At 37.2% G+C, this 23,927-nt stretch overlaps 1 protein-coding gene across 1 annotated transcript in view; it reads left to right on the forward strand.

Moving 5' to 3' along the window:
- LOC130229701 (ras-like protein family member 10B) overlaps nucleotides 1–23,562 on the forward strand; it is a 37,512-nt gene extending 13,950 nt beyond the window's left edge. Inside the window, exons 3-4 of the mRNA XM_056458635.1 lie at nucleotides 2,712–2,836; nucleotides 17,899–23,562. Coding sequence (XP_056314610.1) covers nucleotides 2,712–2,836; nucleotides 17,899–18,169 — 396 coding nt within the window. The 3' untranslated portion in view covers nucleotides 18,170–23,562. The remainder of the gene's footprint in view (nucleotides 1–2,711; nucleotides 2,837–17,898) is intronic.
- The last annotated feature ends 365 nt before the right edge of the window (nucleotides 23,563–23,927 follow it).

Below are 23,927 nucleotides of genomic sequence, written 5' to 3' on the forward strand. Positions count from 1 at the left end.
CCTAATGCTGAGTTCACACCAGACATGGATAGATGTGAATAGACATCCTGTGGGCCGATGCGCGCGGGTGGCGCGGCGCGAATGGCGCGGCGCGAATGGCGCGGCGCGAATTGAGCGTTTTGCGCGTTTGACGCACTTAACACGCAAATCCCGCGAGAGGCTCGAGTTCGACAATCTGAACTTCAGCGGACATTTGCACCTGCTCAGGAGCTTGCTCTTGTGGGGGTGTGACTGACGTAGCGCCTGTTGTTGGTGTCCCGGGGGAAAGTCCTCCGGCCTACACCAACAACTGTTCATTAAACTGTGCTCGGCTCAATCAGACGCACCGCTGAAAGCTTACATCATCCAGGTTAAGTTTCTAGAGGAGTTTATGAGCTCACAGAGCTGGGTGCATCTTTGAAAGGATCTAATGGACTCAGACACGGCTCCTAACGAATCCACGCTGTTTTTCAGCCTTCATAAAGCACACAAACAAGGTTATTTTCTCAATAAAATCCATGTTAGCCATTTAGCAACGAAGCTACAGTCACCGGGCAGACAGAAGCTCTGCCCATGATGCGAATCCACATCTGTTCTGAAATGAATTGACACGCAAATGAAGAGGATTTCGATGCGCGAATGAAGCGGATTTTGACGTGTGAATGAAGCGGATTTTGATGCGCGAATGAATCGAGTAAACTCAAATGTTCACAGGTCTATTTACGCATAAATAGCGCGATTTATCCACGCGTTCCACATCTGGTGTGAACAGCATAATTAATACATATGAAATCTCTTTAACCTTATTAAATGTAGATGATGAATTACTGATATCTGTTGGTTTACACTGAGTCACAGCTCTGAAGCTCAATTTCAAATGGTTTATTTTATTTTCAAGATCTGAGGTGAACTATCTGCTGCTGCTTTTAGTAATGGCAATAAATGTCATGTAAAATGGCATTCAAACTCACATTAATAGCATTTAACGCTGAATAAAGCACATTAGGTGCACCTGAGGTGATCATTGTCAGTTTTCTGTTGTTCAGCTGCAAGAAATACAAGCTGTTTCTAAAATATCAATTTCAGGTGTTGGTTAGGACAAAAACTCCTTTTAATATGTAATATATTTCTTCTATTGCATGCCATTCATTTTAATTTTAACATGACTTAAATCAGCCTTTAGGCTCAATAGTTAGGCAATAAGGTGCAACAATCTGACAAACTGTTTGTGTTTGTTTTGAACCAGACGTACAATACCTAGTTCAACCACTGGGTGTCAAACTTGCATACTGCACAAAAATCATTTGAAAAATCAACTATGCACAATAAATATAAGTTATCACTCCATATCTGCAATATGTCTTAAAATAATATTTAACCCTTTTACAATAAATGTCAGGCACTCCTGTTTTTTCCCAGGAGTTCTTCTTGTTGTCCCAACACAAATCGATTAAGTTAGCTTAATCATTTTTACATATGTAAGTTGATTGAACATAAAACAATTAAGTTTTCCCACAAAAAAAGGAGTTTAAACAAGCAACAAAATCATTTTTATTACTATTTTTTCCCAACTGGCACATTTTGCCAAATTTAAAGGGAAAGTTCACCTAAAAATTTTAATTCTCTCATTATTAACTCACCATAGAGTAAACACTTGTTCTAAGTTGTTCCAGTTTACTTGCACATTTTATTTTATTTATGCACATCTTGCAATTCCATCCGGAATTAAAATGGATATAAATATAGGTGGATGCAAACATGTCTATAGTCTGAAAACTGGTGTTTTAACATATTTTGTTCATGTTGATTTCTTGGAGTCCACATATGAATCAATTAAAGCAGTGGTCCCCAACCTTTTTATCACTTTTCATCACTGCGGACTGGTCAATGTCTGACAAATTTACTGTGGCCCTAGGGGGGTGGGTGTACCTAGATTGCTATGCGACCGTCAACCGTTTTCTCAGAAGATGACAAGCTGACTAAACATCACTGCAACTCTGATACAAGTTTTATTTGTGGAGAAAATTAAAAAGCACTGCAGTGTTTGGGTTCTCGGTGTTTGTCTGATATAACTAGTCTACTGAAATGTGTATGTTCTATTCCACAAAGCTGATCAGTCAGTTCTTGTCATGTGACTCGCGGTGCACTTGTGGCATTCTGAAAAGTTGAGATGTTTTCAACTCCTAATATGCACACGCCACTCCCAACATGCGAGCAAGCTGCATGCCTCCATTGGAAATAACGAACTTGCACGAAAAAAAGACACAATATGTGAATGGCCCCTAAGGCCACCATCATTTGTGATCTCCAGCAGTTGATCTATCTTCTTGGATCATCCTGGATTCACCTGATTTGTTAACAAATGGGTTTCGCATCCATTCCTTAGCAGTTCGCAGGTCCTTCACTGGGCCTTCTCCCCTTTTCCAAAGAAAATTTTTCCCAAAGACGTTTGTTTCTAACTCATTTTGCTAGCTTGTGGGTTACATTTGGGGGCTCAAGTGACCAAGATTTAACTGAGAGAATACGGTCATTTTTCAAAGTAAAAGATCGTTCAGACTCAGACAATAAATAAAACAGAAATAATTAATTTAAAAAATAAATTTCTTGTGCGGCCCATTGATCCATGGACCGGTACCAGTCCTCAGCCCGGGGGTTGGGAACCACTGAATTAAAGGCTTAAAGTGCACTTTGTTTGTGTAGCTAGATAATGTGGACTGTGTGTGTGTGTGCAGGAATGGTCAGATGTTTGCTGTCGAGGCATTCGAAGTGCTCACGTCTACGTTCTGGTGTACGACATCTGCTGTTTTGACAGCTTTGAGTACGTCAAGACCATGCGGCAGCAGATCTTAGAAACCAGGTATGTGATGAGCAATTCCAGCGTTATAGATGTGACATTTGCTGTAAAAACTTAAAACATAAATTCAGTGAGAGAGTAAATGTTAACATTGAAAAATGTTTATATTTTCCAACAACTAACCACAGAGTTATGGGATCAGAAAAATATCGATCCGTAAAGGTTTTCGATAGTTTAACTGAGCGTAATAAACATGTGTTATGGATGTGACCAAAAAAGGTGTGCAAGTTTACAGTGTACAACATACTTTGTAGAAATTCTGTGAGTTAAACTGCACAACCCAAAAGAAAATAAAGCTAATCAGAAGGATAAGAGTTGCTCACTATTGAAAAATTTTATTTTATTTCATTTTATTTTATATACTTGCAGTGGTAGCCAGATTGAAACACACCATTCACCCACATCACACAAATAGTTAACTATAAGTGAAAAACAAAACAAAATTAAATTTTTAACAATAATTTTATTTATTATGGCACACATTTTTTTCAATGGGTTAAAGTAAAAAAAAGAGACTTGAAATTAAAAAATCCACTATTTTTCTTACTTTTATGCTATTCAGGAGCCACGTGCCCCTACTGACAGGTAAAATCTGCTTCTCTTTCAAGTTCAAAGCAAACTTGAATGCCAAAGCATTTTAGATATGTATATAAAATAGCCTATGTCATATATTAACATCATCAAATTATTAATATAATCAGCAAATGAGTAATAAATGACAGAAAAAGGAATAAAAACAGACAATATCTCAAAAAATAAAATAATAATTACAATATTAAAACTACAAGAGTTTTTCTGAGTCGTTTAGATGAAAAAAATGTATTGAAAAAATATTGATTGTTTCTCTTGCTGATTGATTGTCAGCTGCGAAGCCAAACGAAAGTATCCTTAAGTAAAAAGGTAGTGCAAAAATGAATACAAGCTTAAAGGGGTGGTCCAGAGTGTATTTTTAAGGTTTGGTTGTGTTTATGGGGTGCAAAGCAATGTGTGCTCATGTGTCATTTGTAGAAAATCACGCTATTTTTCCATATATCTTACTTTGATTATATACAGCTACTCGACTAACATGAAAACGGCTGCCATATTTCCTAGTTCCTTTGAAAGGCCCACCCTCAAGAGGCTCTGATTGGTCAGCTAACATAATGTGCACAGATCAGCTCCGCATCACCACACTGTGATAACATTACAGGGCCTCTTGCCAAGCCCCTTCATTGCGCGGGGTGTATGTGTGTAACCTGAAGGGTTTATGACATCATTAACCCGGATGTTTTTTTTTTGTAGTCCCCAAACTCCGTTCGCTGTAGGCTTTGCTAAGTTAACACTGTAAAAGCCAATGTCTCCCTTTGCATTGAACTTTGAGCACATTGCATTCAGAGATGTTGTTTATGTTCACACAGCTACATTACACATCAACTAAAGTTTAAAATATGATATCGAAGTGGACCACCCCTTTAAGAAAGCGAAAGCAAAAGTTGAATCCCGGACATTTTAGCAGATTAAAACCCAGGCTGGATGAATTTAAGTCCCAAAAAGGCACGTCTCTGTGAGTCTGCAGAGCACTTGAGGCTGTCTATGGCAGTGTTGATGGGTCTCGCACACACAGAAAGAAACTGGTAAACGAGACAAGGTTTTTATCAAGTAATCGATCACAGATGTTTGGTTATATTAGGCGGATACAAAATAGTGTAAAAGGATGTAAATAATAGCAAAAAAAATGTTTAACTAAATATACTTCGGCGGCCATTAGAATACCTGGGTGGCCCCTGTCTATGTGTGGCCAAGTCTATTTGTGGGAAGCACTGATGTGACAAATTGGCACTTGTGCGACTTTGGTAAATCAAATATATTTGTTTAAAAACATTGACAGAGATCATTTTTTACAGGACTAAAATACAAGCCTACACAATGAAAACTTTATTTATTTATTTTTTTGTGGCAAGGTTGACGTTTGCATGGGATTGCTCTGCTGGGAACATTTGCCTATTTCTTCACGTCTTATCTGTTGTGCTTTTGTCTTCTTACACCTCCTTTTTTTTTCTTTTTTTTCATCTCCCGCATGCTTCTCAGCCCATCTTTTCTTTTCTTCAATGTTTGATGGTTGCTGTAATTGCACTCAAAAGCAAGACCCTTGTGTAATCATGGGCTGCCAGCACACTGGGTCATTTCTTCATCATTTGGATCCAAATCAACAGAAATGCCTTCCTCTGCTGATTGCAAAGGGCATGTAAAGTCATCATCAAAAGGCAATTCAAAAGCCTCTGAGACTTTTGCTTTGCAGCCGAGCATGTGTTTTTATTCTTATGATGATGCGTTATTGTGACTATTTGGGCTTCACAATAATGCATGTTTGATATCTCTTTGATATAATTTGCTGTTTGGCTTTATATCCATATGTTAACACTTTTTGGCAAGGTGCTGCTTGAATTCATTATCGCATTATATTTTTTCTTGCTTTGATGAAACAAGTTGGTGTTTTATAGTCTGTATCTTAGTTATGCGTTTCAAATCAAACGTTCCAACATTTTTGCAGACAATTTTTTTTTACACCTACTAAAATGTAAGCGGGTGTATCAATAGTTTATATACAAAAAACACATTTAGGATAATAATCATTAGGCTGTGAGATGCAAGAAGTGTTTGATTACAATATAATTATTAATTATAATAATTGCATATAAAAAAGGTTGTTCATTTTTACGTAAATATATTTGTTACAATGTATTATATATATATATATATAATACATTGTATATATTTTTTTCCTTGTTAATTAAAACATTCATTCAGGCGACCAGTGGCACAGTAGGTAGTGCTGTCGCCTCACAGCAAGAAGGTCGCTGGTTCGAGCCTCGGCTTTTCTGTGTGGAGTTTTCATGTTCTCCCTGTGTTCGCGTGGGTTTCCTCCGGGTGGTCTGGTTACCCCCACAGTCCAAAATCATGTGGTACATGTGAATTGGCTGGGCTAAATTGTCCGTGGTGTTTGAGTGTGTATAGATGTTTCCCAGGGATGGGTTGCCACTGCGTAGAACACTTGCGTGTGTCACTTACCTCACCCACCTTCTATAGGGAAATTCACCCACAGTTTTGGCTCTGTTTTATCCAAACGTAGCTACAGCCTCTCACATGACAGCAGGGAAAGTCACAGCCAATCACAGTATTCATATGTTTTGGGGGTGGTACAACTCGAGGAAAGAACTTGATTTGACCCGTTCTCCATGTCTAGGTTAATGCTGACAGCACAATTTTTTTTTAAGTGAATTAAACTATTGGTATGGACATTTCAAAAGTTAATAGATATTGGTGGGGACACATCCCCTATGTCCATGCTAATTTTACGCCCCTGCCATAAGACGTTAGTATTGTTTTTGAATATGCTGCTATGCTGACACATAGGCATTTGTAGCTCCGCCCTTTTTTTGGAAAAGAAAAAAAAATCTCTATTGAATTTAAAGCGACAGCCACCAAATTGGCACAATAAGAATCAAAGCCTAAAAAGGGGCAGTTTCAGAGAGTAATAAAACATTACTTGTGTGGTATTTTGAGCATTCACATTCAGACTCTAGAGTAGGGCTATTCAATTAGTTTGTCATAGGTGCCAGATCATGAAAAGCATCCCAAACGAGGGGCCGGAGAGATATGACTTGCAATATGAGTGATGACACAAGAGCATATAAGAGCCCATATGCTGTATTTGTGCTCATAAAGACACCCATGTTGACTTTTTCTACATTAAAACGTTAATATGTTGTATTTTAAAAACTAAATAACATCACTGCATTGTACAATGTGGCTTTTTTAGCATATCCAAATGTTAAATGTTGTATTTCAAGGCATAAAAGCAGTGCATTGCTTTTGTAGGCTTCTTCTACAGTACATTCAGACACATTCATATGGTGTGTTTTAAACTGTGTAACAATTAGGGATGCAACAATTATAGATTTTGGTTGTACGATTATAGTCTGAAGAATAATCATGGTTTCAGGGTTATCACCATTATAAAGCATTTATTAAATTCAAAACACTACTAGTTTAGAAAATCACATGAAAACTGCTTATATTTCAAAGTTTTGTTTATTGCTGCTCAGTAACTAAATACAGCACAAAATAATAATAAAAAACAAACAATAGTCCATTTCTCTCTTTGGACCTAAAAATAAATGAAAAAGTTTTTTTTTATTTAAACATGAGTGATAATTTTACAATGAAATAAAACGACAGAACAGTGAATAAATAAATAAAAATAAGAATAAATAAAATCGTATTCGTCTAATGTTAATTTCAGCTATATATTAGAGAATTAAGAATTTAAATGAACTGTTGTTATTATCTGTGTTCATACATACATAATCAGTTTAATCATTTGTAATAATTCGTCTAAAGTATCTTTTGTTTACATTACACTAAAAGCCACGCGCAACTCTCATCACTACAGCGTGAGATCATTTCTACTGTGTGCGCCTGCAGGACGTGAGTGCGTCGGTCCACTTGCGAGCCACATGCGCACCGCTCCCAATATGCACACCGCTCCCATTGGAAAGAAGTATTTGCGTGTGGAAAAGACGCAATATGTCAACGGCTTGCTTCTGTAGTTAATCCAATATGCGTGTTTATTGGTATAACTTTTAGGTGCAGCAGCTTTTTTCCATGCAACAAAATTGCGACATAATAAATCGCAAATAATGAATAAAAGCGGGGTTAGTTGTGGAATCAGCTAATCATTGCATCCCTATTAACGATATCAGTGCATTGTATGAAAGGCCTTTTCTACAAACATATCCATGTTTTCGGCTGCCCGCGCCACTCGCTTAATGTCAGGTGACTCACTCTCTGCGCAGCCTTCAACTGCAGCTTGTGCTATATCGAACAGACGCACGTCACTTCATAACTATAGCGACCGTTTTCCAACTGAACTCAATTTATTTTTGATCTCTTGGTCACACTATTTAGAGGCCCAGAACAAATTGCCTCGAGGGGCAGGGTTCGGCCCGCGGGCCACCAATTGAATAGCCCTTCTCTAGAGACATCAGAGAGTTATTTTGCATCATAATAGGTCCCCTTTAAATGTAAAAACAAAATGGCTGTTAAATAATTGTTAAAGTTGAACATATTTCTAATAAGACACCGGAAAGAATCTCGGTTAATGAGCAGTATTTTCCTTAACATTTTGACATTCAATTATTGTCTCCAATTATAGAATCACATTTACATACACAATATAGCCAATTAGAATTGCTGAATGTAACTTGTTTAAAATTAGATGTAAAAATCTGTGTAATTTAATCAAATTATAATCACACAGTATAAGTAATGTATTTCAACTGGTTTTATATAATACATTTTGAGGTGTACAGATTTGTGTGAGAGCAAATCAGCGTTTAGAAAGGTGACAAATTGCTCTGCATGAGAGTGTAGCAGACAGCGACAGTGATGCTCCGTATTTATTTACATTCAGCTCAGGCAGTGATTGGTCAGTGTGGGCGTCAGTGGTGAGTCTGTCACTCAGAGGCAGGTTTAATGTAATCGATGGCGTCAGCTGTCATCCTTTGCTTGCGTCAAGGCCTTAGCAGTGAGACAGGCGGTTCCGGTGACAAACATTCATGTTTTATTGATCCAGGCAGAACACAATTAAGTCACCTTGGCCCGACACTGCCTAGCAGCTTCTGCCACACAATGGGATGAAGAAGAAACGCTTCGATGCGCTGATCTGATCTGCTAATACCACGCAGAAGTGAGAGTGCTGGTTGGCAATTTCTCCTGTTGAGGAATTACGAGAGAGACAGTGGATTAATCTTTGGTGAAACGATATCTATGTTTCCTGAACTACAGTCTCATATAGAAATCTGATACATGGCAATATATGCAAACATGTATGACATACAGTTTCATATTATAATTTCACATATACTGTATAAAATGTATTCAGAATTTCAGATGTATTTCAGAATCCAGCAAAATGGCCATTTACATTTTTTTTTTTACCACTGGAATTAGAAATGCAGTGGGTTGTAGTACTATTTAGACCCCCTGAAATTTTTTACTCTTTGTTATATTGCAGCCATTTGCTAAAATCCTTTAAGTTAATTTGTTTCCTCATTAATTTAAACACAGCACCCTATTAAAACTGCAAAACTGAACGTCATTCTCTCTTGAGGAAATGTCAGAGTAAAGCTGTACGGGTCGTTCACATACCATATGAGAAGCACTTCTCACAAAACAGAGGCTTTATACACATAAATACTTGTGGATAAATGTTCATGAGTAACTTTTCTATGAACATGATTTGATTATAACTGCAGTGAAATAGCCAACTGTAACGTCCGCAATTATAAATTACAATTAACAATATAAATGCAACATATATGAACAGACCCTTACAGTCCCTGATATGTTACCAATTACAGGAAAACTATACACAGCATACATTTAGTCCTTACTTAGCTTCAAAAACAACACGCAACATATAGCCCACAGTCAGTGCAAACCACTCATTTGTATCTTTAATCTTCACCAGCACATGTAACCTCTGTTTGAAAGTAATTCTGTCACTCCGAGTTCATAATAGTCCAAAAGGTGATGATAATAGTTAAACATGGCAATTTGTTCATGTTTTAGGTTGCTGAAACAATTATTTGCTCCTTTGTTTTTTCCAGCTTCTCCTTTGTTTCTTCGCACTTCACTCTCGCATTTGTTCGTTTCTGAAAGAATCAGATGTCAAAAGCACCTCAATAATCATGCGTACGTCATTTCAAATATAGATGCGCGGCGAGCTCTCTGGAAAAAGGGAAACCGCACGCACTTTAGACGGCCTCGTAAAACCACAACACAACAGATTTTGATCTTCTTGGCTTTGTGACTGTTCTTCAAGATGACGACAAGGTTTGTTCGACCATGGCTCGTTATTATATGTATGTATTATTACGGTGTAATGTCTCGGCTGTGTATTTAAAAATGTTGTCTTTGTTTTCATTCTCCTGGCTTGTTGCAGGAGCGAGTGACGTATCTCTATAAACTCTATGTAGCGTTCAGTTGCACGGCTAGCTCCGCCTTTTAGGACCCGTGTGTTCTGCTAGGCACTCTTTGCAAAGGGTATCCAAAAAATGGTACGGTACAGTTCCCTTTTAGCTACCTTTTGACAGTGGAAACGCCCATAAAAGCGCACCAAACTGTACCGTAGCACTCATTGTAAACGGGCCATTAAGGTTCCTAAGAGCACCTCCATAGAGCACCTCCACCTCCAAGTTTCCTCCATAATTCTTAAATGGAAGACGTTTGAGACAACCAGAACCCTTCCTAGAGCTGGCTGTCTGGCCAAACTAAGCTATCGGGAGAGAAGAGCCTTGGTGAGAGGTAAAAAACAAAAGATCACTGGGGCTGAGCTCAAGAGATGCAGTCGGGTGATGGGAGAAAGTTGTGGAATGTCAACAGTCACTGCAGCCCACCACTAGTCAGGGCCTTTTGGCAGAGTGTTTTCTAATAAGATTCACTGGTCTGATGAGACCAAGATAGAACTTTTTGGTCTTAATACTAAGCGGTATATGTGGAGAAACTCAGGCACTGCTGATCACCTGTCCAATACAATCCCAACAGTGAAGCAGGGTAGTGGCAGCATCACGCTGTGTGGGTGTTTTTTAGCTGCAGGGACAGGATGACTTTACTATGAACTGTTGTGAAAGATGAATGCAGCCAAAAACAAGGATATCCTGGACGAAAACCTTCTCCAGAGTGCTCAGGACCTCAGACTGGGCCGAAAGTTTACCTTCCAAAAAGACAATGACCCCAAGCACACAGCTAAAATCATGAAGTAGTGGCTTCACAACAACTCCTTGACTGTTCATCTCTGGGGAGACCTAAAAATGGCTGTCCACCAACGTTTACTATTCAACTTGACAGAACTGGAGAGGATCTGCAAAGGTGAATGGCTGAGGATCCCCAAATCCAGGTGTGAAAAACTTTCCAAAAAAGACTTGAGGCTATATTAGATCGAAAGGGTGCTTCTACTAAATACTGTGCAAAGGGTCTGAATACTTAGGACCATGTGACATTTCAGTTTTTCCTTTTTAATAAATCTGCAAAAACTGTGTGTTTTTCTGTCATTATGGGGTGCTGTGTGTACATTGAGGAAAAAATTAACTTATTATTTTAGCAAATGGCTGCATTAAAAAAACAAAGAGTGAGAAATGTAAAGGGGTCTGAATACTTTCCGTACCCACTGTATGTACATATATGTTCAAATATATTTGATATTTAACACATATATATTATTATAGTTGATATAAAATTTCACCAACTTAACACATAAAAGGCTTTAGTTTTTGAAAGCTGAAAGTGCTGTCTTGTAAACGGCCCCTGAGAGTCAAACCGCCTTAATGACCGAATGAATTAATCAGAAACTAGACTGAGTTAGTGAATGAATGATGAATGGACGTGATAATATATTAATCGTGTTTGCAAAAAGGAGTCTGCTGTGTTTGAGAATGAAATTGCGTGTCAGAGATCAGACATTGACTGATGGACAACACTGGTGTTTCCTGTCAATTCAAGACCCAAAGTCACCCGATGACTGACAGCACAGGGTCTGATTAATTTTGTTTTTACAATCTAAACCTTTTTTATCAGTACACAGACACTCATCAGGTCAGCTTTGAAGGGCTACGTTTTGTTCTAAATACCCATTTTTGGACATCCAGAACTGCCATTCATTTGCAGTGTTTTCAATAGCAGAGGTTTATTTTTAGTGTTTCTGGCCGGTGTGTATCCGTCCAGTGCAGCTCTGCTGAGAGCCTCTGTGAAGTGAAACAATTGGAAATCCATTTGTCTTTTTCAGAGCTGTCAGAGGCACAGGTCATCTCAAACGGAGATAAGCGAGGAGACATAAGCTGCTCTCTGGGATCTCGGCTCTCGGTTGGAGCCGCTGTACATCTGAAACGTGTGACGGCTTCACTTTCTGACAGCCCATCACTGCAGGGCAAAACTCCAAGCGTTTGCACATACATTTACGCAATACGTGTGTGGGGATGTTCAATGTCACTATTGACCTTATTTTGCAATGCAGAAGTGCACTTGTTTATGCGATTATTTTAGAACTTCCAATTCAGTTGCCTATTGGAGGAATGACTAGGAATAATAAACGGCAGAAAACGGTCGAACTACTTGCTCTACAAACAAGTGTGTTCATTTCTATACAGATAAAGTAGAATAATATAATAAGAAAACATCAGTTTGCAACATCAAGCAGCACAACGAGCTGTTTTAACGTCTAAAAATGAATGGAAGTGAATGAGACTGGAAATGTCGGGCCAATAAGATTCCAATGGCCGTTAAAATACTGTCATACAACCCCCCACCCCCAACGTCATTTCAGCTTATACAGCTTTGTCCACTCAATGAAATTCAATAGGCTCCTGTTTTGCTTGAACTCTAATGTTCTTCTGAGTAGTCTAATATTTCATAAATGAAGCAAATTCAATGCAGAATTTTAACGAAGTGCGCTTCCTCGGGTCCTGATCATTAACACTGAACCCAAGCTGCACTATCAGAGCTGGGAGTGTGATGAAATCCTTTCTTATGTAGAGCTTTGGGATAAGTTATTATTGGGATTATTAAAAAAATGTCGAATGCTATCAGAGGATTTGTTAGTGCCCTTGTATCATTCAAACCTATTAAAAGTTATTAAAGAAGACTGAGATTGTAGTGTTGTAATGCAAGATCATCATTTATGAAGTGTAACCAAAAATATTACAGTGTCTTTTCATAATTTGTTTAATGTCCGGTTTAAAACAATTACACAATACTACGATTTTAGAGAAACATGACATAAGATCCTGATTTAGACATTTTAGACATAGGGCCCTATCATACACCCAGCGCAATTAGACGCAAGACGTGTTTGGTGTGAATTTTTGCTATTTTTAGACCAGCGCAACCCTAATTTTCCTGTTTTATGCCACATTGTTTAAATAGCAAATCCACTTGGAGACTCATGGGTGTGCTGGTCTAAAATAGAGGTGTGTTAAGGCGCATTGTTGGCGCGTTGATATTTTGAAGAACTGAAATAGTCTAAAATCTAAAATCAGGTCTAAAGAAAGCACCTATGTGGGTCCAAATGTGTACGCATTGCTTAACACAAACAGGATGTACAGCAATACACAAATATCTTTACATATGAAAAAAAGGATTAAAATGTTACAAAAATTATTATTTTCTTCAAATTATATAAAAACCACTGCCTCTATGCCTTCATGTCGGGGGGCTCTTTTCAGTTTATTCATGACAATTTGCATTTGCAAAAGTTTAGATTTGTCCCCCTGTTGGGTTTTGGAGATGTATGCATCATCATATGGGGCATAAGAATAGGACATGTGTTTGGATATAACTCAGTTGTTTTACCACACTTTGTTATTATTGTTCATTTATTTGTTTGTTGGAAATTAGAAATGAATTTAGAAATAGTTTTGAAACAAATCTTTGCGGTTAACAAACAAAATTAAATATGTAGGCTACTTACTCTACGAAAATAAAAGTAAAGTAAAAAGTACAGTAAAGAGAAAGTAAAGAGGCTGAATGGAGAAGGCTTGTTCTTTATCCTCTCTGCAGATGGTCTGTTTAACTGTTTTCTTGCTAATGAAGCGTTCAGTATTTCCTATTACAAAGTCGCCATGTGAATAGCAAATGCGCCATGGCGTGATGCAACTGACTCTTAAAGGGAATGGGAGATGATGCTCTGATTGGTTTAATGCACGTTATGCTCAAAATACACCCATAAGTCATTATAAGAATAAGCTCAACCCTGTTAGACCATGCGCTGGGGCACAAACTGTATTTTTCCATCCTTAAAATGGCAAAAGTGGATTTGGACACACCCTTAATGCTTTTGCACCATGCACTTTAGATTTTGCACCTAGATCGTTACAATAGAGGCTATAATGTTAAAGGGATAATTCACAGACTTAAAATTCTGTCATAATTTACTCACCCTTCACTTGTTTAAGTTTATTTTTTCTTTTGTAACGAAAAGAAGATAATTTAAAAAAGGATGGAAACCTGTAACCATTTATTCCATAGTAAATTTTTCTCCTTCTATAGAAGTCAATGGTTACTAGTTTCTAACATTATTTCATTCATTCAGTCTTTCAGCTTAGTCTCTATTTCAGCGGTCGCCACAGCGGAATGAACCTGCAGAGGGCAGATGCCCTTTCCGCCACAACCCAGTATTGGGACAACCCATACACATTCATACACACACACTCCTACACTATGGTTAATTTAGTTTATACAATTCACCTATAGCGCATGTCTTTGGACTGTGGGGGAAACCGGAGGAAATCCATGCAAACACACACAGACATGCCAGCTGACCAGGCCGGGAATCGAACCAGTGTCCTTCTTGCTGTGAGGCGACAGTGCTTACCACTGAGCCAACTGTGCTGCCCTAACATTAATTCAAATAGCTAATTTGTTTTCAAGAGAAAAGAAAACTTAGAATGGTAAATGTAAATTTTTGAGTGAACGGTCCCTTTAATCCTTTCCCATTTATTCTGCAGAAGAAGAAAAAAACGTTTGATAAGCTTTAGATTTAGTTCCATCATCAAGGTAACAGAAATACAGTTTGATGTGGAAAAAGTCTTTCAGTGTATAAAGGCATCAAGGACTTTTTTTTTTTGGAAATACGAAAAAAAAAGTGCTTTCATGTGCACGATATACATAATGTTGCCATGGATTTTCACTAATGCTCATCTCAATCCCTGATACGCCACTTTATTATAGAGGGATCCAGGATAAATGGATGCAAAGAGAGCTCCAGACAACATCTTTCAGAAAGACGACTTTTTGGATTTGGCCTCGACCACATTAATTATATCAGTCTGATAAAATTGCAGACTAAATTGATCCTTTTGAAGAAGAGATTCCACTTCAACAACTGCTTTATGAAGACGTGATCACAGCAGGGTCATTCTGCTCATTCAAATATGCCATCTTAAATAGCCATCTAAAAGAAAAAAGGTAAAGGTCTTTTGTCTTAAAGGGACAGTTCACACAAAAATGACACACTCAAGTGGATCTTTTTTTCGTCTATGCATTTCTTTCTTCTGTTGAACACAAAGCAAGATATTTTGATGTATGTCATTGACATTCGTAAAAGGAACAAAATACTATAGTAGTCTGTTTCTGGTATTTTTTTTAACCAACATTCTTCAAAATATCTTTACTTGTGTAACAGAAAAGAAACTCAAACAGGTTTGAAACAAGTCAAGGGTGAGTGCATGACGGCAATATTGTAATTTTGGGGTGAACTGTCCCGTTAAGACATATTTAAACTAGGAGATTTTAGCCTGAATTATCCCTGCATAGTAATTTAGAAATAATTTTATTGGTTCAGATGTTCGGCTCAGATTATTTGGTATATCGTGCCCTGATGGAATATACAAGTCACGATCACCAACGATCTAGCCTGTGCAGATCGCAGAAGAACTGCAAATCTGCCACTTTAATGAACTACAGATCCCATCATGCACTTCACTCACACACCTGGCCCAGATTCCCCTTGATTGCAAGCACGCACAGCAGAAGCTTTTAAGGTCTAATCAGATGGACTATAAACACAGCACACACACATCATTGCGGAGTCTTGTAATCTGAGAGAACATTTCAAAGTGTTTCTTGTCTTGCCTACCAAGTTTTTGAACTTTGCTTATTGTTTTATATTGTTTTGCCACCTGTCCCGACCATTCACCTGCTTTTCTGACTGCGCTTTGGATTATCTGTATGCTCCAGTTTGCTTGTGTTTTGACCAATGCCTGCCTGACTGTTCTGTTTAATAAAGCTGCATGTGGTTCCACATCTCCGTTGTACCCCGACTGTTTACAACAATATGCCCTGGTCATATTAAGTATAATATTTAAAATTTCAGATCAGGATGATTCACTATTGTGCACACTGATCTTTGTATTTTAAAAAAGTTGGTCACACTTGACAATAAGATTCCATTAGTTCATGTTAATTCATGTGTTTGCTAACATAAATACATTGCTGTATTTATTTCCCTTTCCTTTACAGGGAGGAAAATAACTGTATGTATACAGTTGAAGTCAGAATTATTAGCCCTCCTAAATTTTTAGCGGCTCTTCATATTTTTCCCCCATTTTCTGTTTAACGGAAAGAAGATTTTTGTCAACCCATTTCTAAACATAATAGTTTAAATAACTCATTTCTAATCACTGATTGCTTTTATCTTTGTTATGATGACAGTAAATAATATTTTACTAGATATTTTTCATGATACCAGTATTCAGCTTAAAATAATATTTAAAGGCTAAATTACGCTAATTAGGCAAGTTAGGGTGTTACGGTTGCAGGCTGTGCGCGCTTCCTGGTGTGTCTCTTTTATTGTCACGTGCTTTTGTTTTGTTTCATTCATGTGGGTTGAAGTAGCGTTTTGTTTTGGTCACGTGATTGTTTGTTTTGCTGATCATTCGCATCAGCTGTGGCTAATTACCACGCCTATATCTGTGCGCTGTGTTTCTTGAATCTTTGTCAGTTTGGTCATTGCGCTCTGTGTTTTTGGGTCTGCTAGCTGTTTCCGGAGCGCCACTTTGATCTGAACTTCACCGGCTTTACCATACAGCTCCACGCTTATTTTTCTGTTTTTGATCTTTTTTTTGCACTGTCTGTCATTAAAGACCTTGCATCTTGGATCCTTGTTGTTGTGGGTTTTTTCAAGGAACGTAACATAGGGTAATTAGGCAAGTCATCGTATAACGATGGTTTGTTCTGTAGACAATCAAAAAATAATATTGCTTAAGCGGGCTAATAATATTGATCTTAAAATAGTTTTTAAAATATTTAAATCTGCTTTTATTCTTGCCAAAATAAAACAAATAAGGCTTTCTCCAGAAGAAAAAATATTATAGGAAATACTGTAAAAAAATTCCTTGCTCTGTTAAACATCATTTGGGAAATATTTATTTTTAAAAATAATAATCCGAATAATTTGACTTTAATTGTAATCGTTTTGAATAATCGTGATAAAAATGATGACCTAAATAATCAGTGTTGCCAACTTAGTGACTTTGTCGCTATATTTAGCGACTTTTCAGACCCCCTTAGCGACAAATTTGCAAAAAAGCTACTAGCGACAAATCTAGTGACTTTGTGTGTTAATGGACATTTTTTTAGACTGTCATGTGTCCATACTGTACCGTCCCTACTCTTCTCAACGAGCTGCGGGAGATGCTGTCGGCCCCTCCCCTGCCTCAGAGCGGCCCAGTCCTGTTTTACAGAGAGATTTTTTTAAACACATTTCTAAACATAATAGTTTTAATAACTCATTTCTAATAACTGATTTATTTGATCTTTGCCATGATGACAGTAAGTAATATTTGACTAGATATTTTTCAAGACACTTCTATACACCTTAAAGTGACTTTTAAAGACTTAACTAGGTTAATTAGGTTAACTAGGCAGGTTAGGGTAATTAGGCAAGTTATTGTATAACGATGGTTTGTTCTGTAAACTATCAAAAAAAGAATTAGCTTAAAGGGGCTAATAATTTTGACCTTAAAATGGTTCATAAAAAATAAAAAACTGCTTTTATTCTAGCCGAAATAAAACAAGACTTTCTCCAGAAGAAAAAATATTTATCAGACATACTGTGAACATTTCATTGCTCTGTTAAACATCATGTGGGAAATATTTAAAAAAAGAAAAAAAAATCAAAGGGGGGCTAATAATTCTGACTTCAACTGTATATTCATCTTCGTTAACATTAGTAAATGAAAATAAAGTTGTTCATTGTTAGTTCTTGTTAACTCACAGTTCATGAACTAATTTTAACAAAAAACTTTGCATTATAAAAAATCATTAGTAAATGTTAAACTGTGATTAATAAATGCTGGACAAGTGTTGTTCATAATTAGTTCAGGTTAGTATTTACATGGAGTAACATAAAGTAAAGTGTGACCAAATGTTTTCTGATAAGCTGGATTAGGGGAAACTATACATGGTTTAAAATAAGAATTGAAAGTCTGTGTGTGTCTTTAAAGTGTGTGTGTTTGTGTGTCTTTCCACAGAGTGATGGGCTCTGGGGAGACGCCCATTCTAATCGTCGGCAACAAGCGTGATCTTCAGCGAGGTCGCATCATCCCTCGACACAGTGTTTCTGACTTAGTCCAAAAGAGCTGGAAGTGCACATACGTGGAGTGCTCTGCCAAGTTCAACTGGCACATTTTGCTGCTGTTTGGGGAGGCTCTGCGCAGCGTGGGTTGTGTCCGCTGCAAACACATCCACGCCACCATCCGTTTCCAGCGGGCGCTCAGGAGAGAGCGATGCGTCCTAATGTGAGGCCGCACTTCCTCTTCTGCGCTGCTGCTTTTGAAGCGCTTTATGGGATCTGTATGGATGGTTGGTTAATGTTTGGGCAGCTGGAGGAGCTGTGATAACCCTCTTGCCAAGGAATTTCACATTTGGGATTTGAACTATGGATAGACAGATGTGGGGGTCTTAAAGCAGGGAGTTCTCCTGTTGCTTCATTACCTAAAGCCTTCAAATTGATGTCTTCGCTTTTAGGCTTGAAGAACACAACCAATGTCTCTGCCTCTTGTCTTAGGAGTCCAAACCGCCAAAAAAGCCATGCGAAGGCGATAGCTCAAAGGGATAGTTCACTCAAAAAGTGGTTCCAAATCTTTATAAGCGTTAAATGTTTTCTGTTGAGCACAATAGAAGAAATTTCGAACAATGTTGGAAACCGTTAGCTGTTAGCCAACTGTTTTATGCACATTTTTAAATATTGCATTAAAAACTTAGCACTGAATAGGATAAACTACACTACCTGACAAAAATCTTGTCACCTATCCAAGTTTTAGGAACAGAAAATAATAGCTTGACTTCTTAGTTGATCATTTGGTATCAGAAGTCATCTGGAATGGCAAAGAAAGCGTTCTTGCAGGACTCCTAGAGTTCATCAAGATTCTTTGGATTCATCTTTAGTGCCTCCTCGTTCATCTTACCCCAGACATGCTCAATAATGTTTATGTCTGGTGACTGGGCTGGCCAATCCTGGAGCACCTTGATCTTCTTTGCTTTCAGGAACTTTGATGTGGAGGCTGAAGTATGAGGAGCGCTATCCTGCTGAAGAATTTGCCCTCTCCTGTGGTTTGTAATGTAACGGACAGCACAAATGTCTTGATACCTCAGGCTGTTGATCTGCAGATCTTTCGCACGCCCCAATACTGAATGTGACCCCAAACCATGATTTTTTCTTCACCAAACTTGACGGATATCAGTGAGAATTTTGGGTCCATGCGGGTTCCAATAGGTCTTATGATTGGGATGCAGCTCAACAGATGATTCATCAGAAAAATCTGCCTTCTGCTACTTTTCTAAATAATCAACTAGAAGTCAAGTCATTATTTATTGCTCTTACAACTGGGTTCAACAACAAGACTTTTGTCAGGTAGTGTGCAATGGAAACACATTTACAGAATAATTCCAGCAAACTAATCATGATTTTGTTTGATTTTGATCCTGTGATAACAAGAGTAGACTTAATAGGACTGCATTAGTGGACAGACCAGCTGACCGACCACATTGTAAATGATCTGAAATGTTGTTTTAGTCATCCCTCAGCCAAATTCCCTCATCAAAGTGGTTTAGTATTATTACCTCCCAGAACTGACTGTGGCTTCCATAGTAGGAATACTGTGCAAGTCAGTGGTTGCTGATTTCCAACATTCTTCAAGATGTCTTCATTTCAGAAAATAATACGTTTGGAACAAGTAGAGGAGTAAATAATATCAGAATTTTGAGTTTTGAGTTTTGTGTGAACTATCCCCTTAATGTCACAGCACATGGGCTCCTCTGTGGTTTTGAGGATATGCTGAAGGATCTTCCAGTACCTGCCAGCAGAAGTGTGTCCCAGCAAGCTGCCGTACGCAGGCACTTATTGCGCTATACACAACACAAATCATACCAAGAGTCTGTTATATACAGTTGAAGTCAGAATTATTAGCCCCCCTTTGAATTTTTTTTCTTTTTTAAATATTTCCCAAATGATGTTTAACAGAGCGAGTAAATTTTCACAGTATGTCTGATAATATTTTTTCTTCTGGAGAAAGTCTTATTTGTTTTATTTCGGCTAGAATAAAAGCAGTTTTTTTAAAAAAAATATACATATTTTAAGGTCACAATTTTTAGCCCCTTTAAGCTATATTTTTTTCCCGATAGTCTACAAAACAAATCATCATTATACAATAACTTACCTAATTGCCCTAACCTGTCTAGTTAACCCTATTAGCCTAGTTAAGCCTTTAAATGTCACTTTAAGCTGTATAGAAGTGTCTTGAAAAATATCTAGTAAAATATTATTTACTGTCATCATGGCAAAGATCAAATAAATCAGTTATTAGAAATTAGTTATTAAAACTATTATGTTTATAAATCTTGAAAAAAATCTTCTCTCCGTTAAACAGAAACTGGGTAAAAAATAAACAGGGAGGCTAATAATTCTGACTTCAACTGTATATACTTGCCTTTAATAAAGGGATAGTTCGCCCAAAAATTGTATACTTCATGGATGTGTTTAAACTTTAAAACGAATATTCTATATGTGGTCCTGGTTTGCTTGGAATTTACTTTTTTTGGGATCCATGTTTTCTGTTTTTGTCTGCTTTCTTATTTGGTGCACAATCGATTTTTGTTGGGTCAACATGAAAGAATAAAAATGCTAATCATTAGTTTTTACAAATTTTAGTGGATTGAACATTTAAGTTCTCCCAAAAAACCCACAAGAATTGTGATGTTTCAGCTCATTTTATACAAGTAGTTTGAACAAACAGCAATTTTTTGAGTGTGTATACCAAGGTGTGCATTTCTTTTTAAACTGCACCAGAGTTGGTTTTAATCAGACCAAACATCCCATCAATCAAACCTGTGTGTGAACACACCACATTCCAAATTTTAGAACTTTTGTTATTGCATTTGTTGTTTTCCATGCAGTTACATTAAATGGGGACTTTAAAAAGAATGCAAAACTAACGTACAATATAAATCATATTGCTCTGAAATCATCTGATAATTTGTGACCGAAGCTGCTCCATGATGATTGTGCTGGTCATGTTTATTACCAAATTACAAAAAATAGATTTATTTCAACACTAATAAAAATAAAGTAAAAATAAAAATTCCGTGAATAACCTTTGAAGGGATAGTTCACCCAATAATAAATAATTCCTAACCGTTTACTCGCAATCAGTTTCTTTTTTCTGTTGAGCATACTGACAGAGTAATACCGGTAAAAATCTGAAAATTACCAGAAACAAATTTACCATTTTCTTTTTTAAAAAAGGGCCAGTTCACACATAACCTCTTCACAGCAACTTGCTGATAATTTTCCAGAAAAGTCTGCACAGTCTGTAAGCCAAAATAGTGTGAGCCAAAAATACTATGGAAGTGGCTGCTGTTTTCCAACATTCTTAAATAAACTTTTTGTGTTAAACAGAAGAAATAGATTCAGAACAAGTGGAGGATGAGTAAATGATGACAGAGTGTTCATTTTTGGATGAACTATCCCTTTAATATTTCTAGAACCTTTACATTCCACTGGAAGGTTTAGTTATTGTTATGTTATTGTTATGACCATTTGTCATTTACTTATTTATATTTGTTTCTTTGTTTATATTATTTTTATTTCTGCTTTGAGTTTTCAAACTTATGAGTACTAAGTTTATGTTTTCCATCTAATAATTATATTTGATTTGATTTCAGTTACAAATATATAAAATATATAGTTTTTAGTAAACAATACCCACACTGGTGCAGAAGTTGTGTGCACAATACTTTTATGGTGGTTTTATGGTGAATCCCCATTGAAGTGTATGAGTGAAGTGAAGTTGTTCTGTTTTCGAACATTGCAATTTCGTGTAACAGAAGATTTTGAACTATACTTTTAAAGGAACACTCCAAATAGGCTCATTTTACAACTCCCCTAAAGTTTGAGCTGATTCAGTTGATTTCTGGGTCTGACTGGAGCACTTTTATTATTTAATCATAAATCATTGAATCGCATTAGACCATTTGCATCTTGCTCGAAAATTTCAAAAATCTTTTTAAAGCTTGACTCTTCTGTATTTACATCATGTACTAAGACGATTGAAAATGAAAAGTTGCTATTTTCTAGGCTGAAATGTCTAGGAACTGTACTCTCATTCCAGCGTACCATGGCTGTAGTAGGCGCAATGATATTACTCGGATTCTAACCGGTGGTGCTGGGGACTATTTATTAGGTGCTGTGTATTATCTTTGCACCGGCTGCAGCAATGGTCAGGAGTCGAGCTTTAAATAGGAAAACTATCGAAAGTCTTTGGTCATTTTTGAGTGAGATGCTAATGGTCTAATCCAATTTAATGATCTATGCTAAGCTAAGCTAAAAGTTCCCCCGCCAGACCTGGAGAAAAAATGGTAAAAGTCAACAGTTTATTTCTAGGGAAGTTGAAGAACTGAAAGTGGAGTGTATCTTTAGGAAACGTCCTGATACTGTGTCTTATCCCTCCATAATAATTTATGCCAAGAATTTGTCCCAGTTTAAGATGTTAAAGACTCATTAAATCATGTCACCTTGCCCAGTTTAGTCCCAACCCTGCTCCAACACACTTACCTGTAGGTTTCAAACAAGCCTGAAGGACTTAATTAGTTTGGTCAGGTTTGTTTAATTAGGGTTGGAACTAAACTGTGCAGAGCTGCGGCCCTCCAGCAACTGAGTTTGACACCTGTTCTTTAAAGGAACGCTCCACTTTGGAAAGTCCCCTAAAGTTTGACTTGGTTCAGTTGATTTCTGGGTCTGATGGGAGCACTGTTAGTTTAGCTTAGCATAAATCATTGAATTGGATTAGACCATTAGCACCTCGCTCAAATTTCAAAAATCTTTTTTTAAAGCTTGACTCCTCTGTATTTACATCATGTACTAAGGCGATGGAAATGAATCGTTGCTATTGTCTAGGCTGATATGTCTAGGAACTGTACTATCATTCCAGCGTAACAATCAAAGATCTTTGTTGCCGTACCATGGCTGCAATGATATTACACAGATTCTATCTGGCGGTGCAGTGCTGTGTAATATCTTTGCACTGGCTGCAGCAATGGTCAAGAGTCAAGCTTTAAATAAGAAAACTATCAAAAGTCTTTGGGTTTTTTTGAGTGAGATGCTAATGGTCTAATCCGATTCAATGATCTATGCTAAGCTATGCTAAAAGATCCCCTGCCAGACCCGGACATTATCTAAATGGATTAAAAAATGGTAAAACTCAACTGTTTAACTCTTGGGGAGCTGTAAAATGAGTTTGTTTTCCGTAAAGTGGAGTGTATCTTTTAAGAAACGTCCTGATACTGTGTCTTATCCCCCCATAATAATTTATGCCAAGAATTTGTCCCAGTTTAAGATGTTGTAGACATATTAAGTCATGTCACAAGAAAAAGTGGAAAATATCATTTGTATGTAAATGTGTTATAAATGTACAACCTTACATTGTAAATCCCGTTTTGTCACGCAGAGGCCTGGACGATGTTTGTGTGCGGCAAATAACAAACTAAAAATATATCCTCCTTTAATAATTCAACCCACCTCATCTCTGGCACACACACACACACAGCACAGCAGCTTCTGCGAGATCAAAAACACATGTACAAATGTCTACATGTAAAAAAGCACATTAGTCTAATAAATGGATGCTGGACACGGAAAATGTATCCGCTTCTGTGTGTTGTACAAAATCAATATCTTACATCAGTATCTGTTTTTCAGAGGTGATGCATCTGCCTTACTGCTTACACAATGAACATACAAGGAGCCATTCAAAGCATAATGTAAATCACTGAGGCCCCTTTTAGAAAAATGAGACATGGAAATATATAGATATGATGTATATGAGATACAAGTTCATATTTGTATTTTAAATATATGAAATATGTCATATATGTAACATATTAGGGTTGTCGTGATACCATTAATTCATCTTACGATACTATACCAGCTGAAGTATCACGATATTAAGTAGTATTGCGATATTGTAATTCATTACTCAAATTATTAAAAAAATTGTCACAAATA

Source organism: Danio aesculapii, chromosome 5 (genome assembly GCF_903798145.1).
Source record: "Danio aesculapii chromosome 5, fDanAes4.1, whole genome shotgun sequence".
In the NCBI taxonomy this organism is placed as follows: Eukaryota; Metazoa; Chordata; class Actinopteri; order Cypriniformes; family Danionidae; genus Danio; species Danio aesculapii.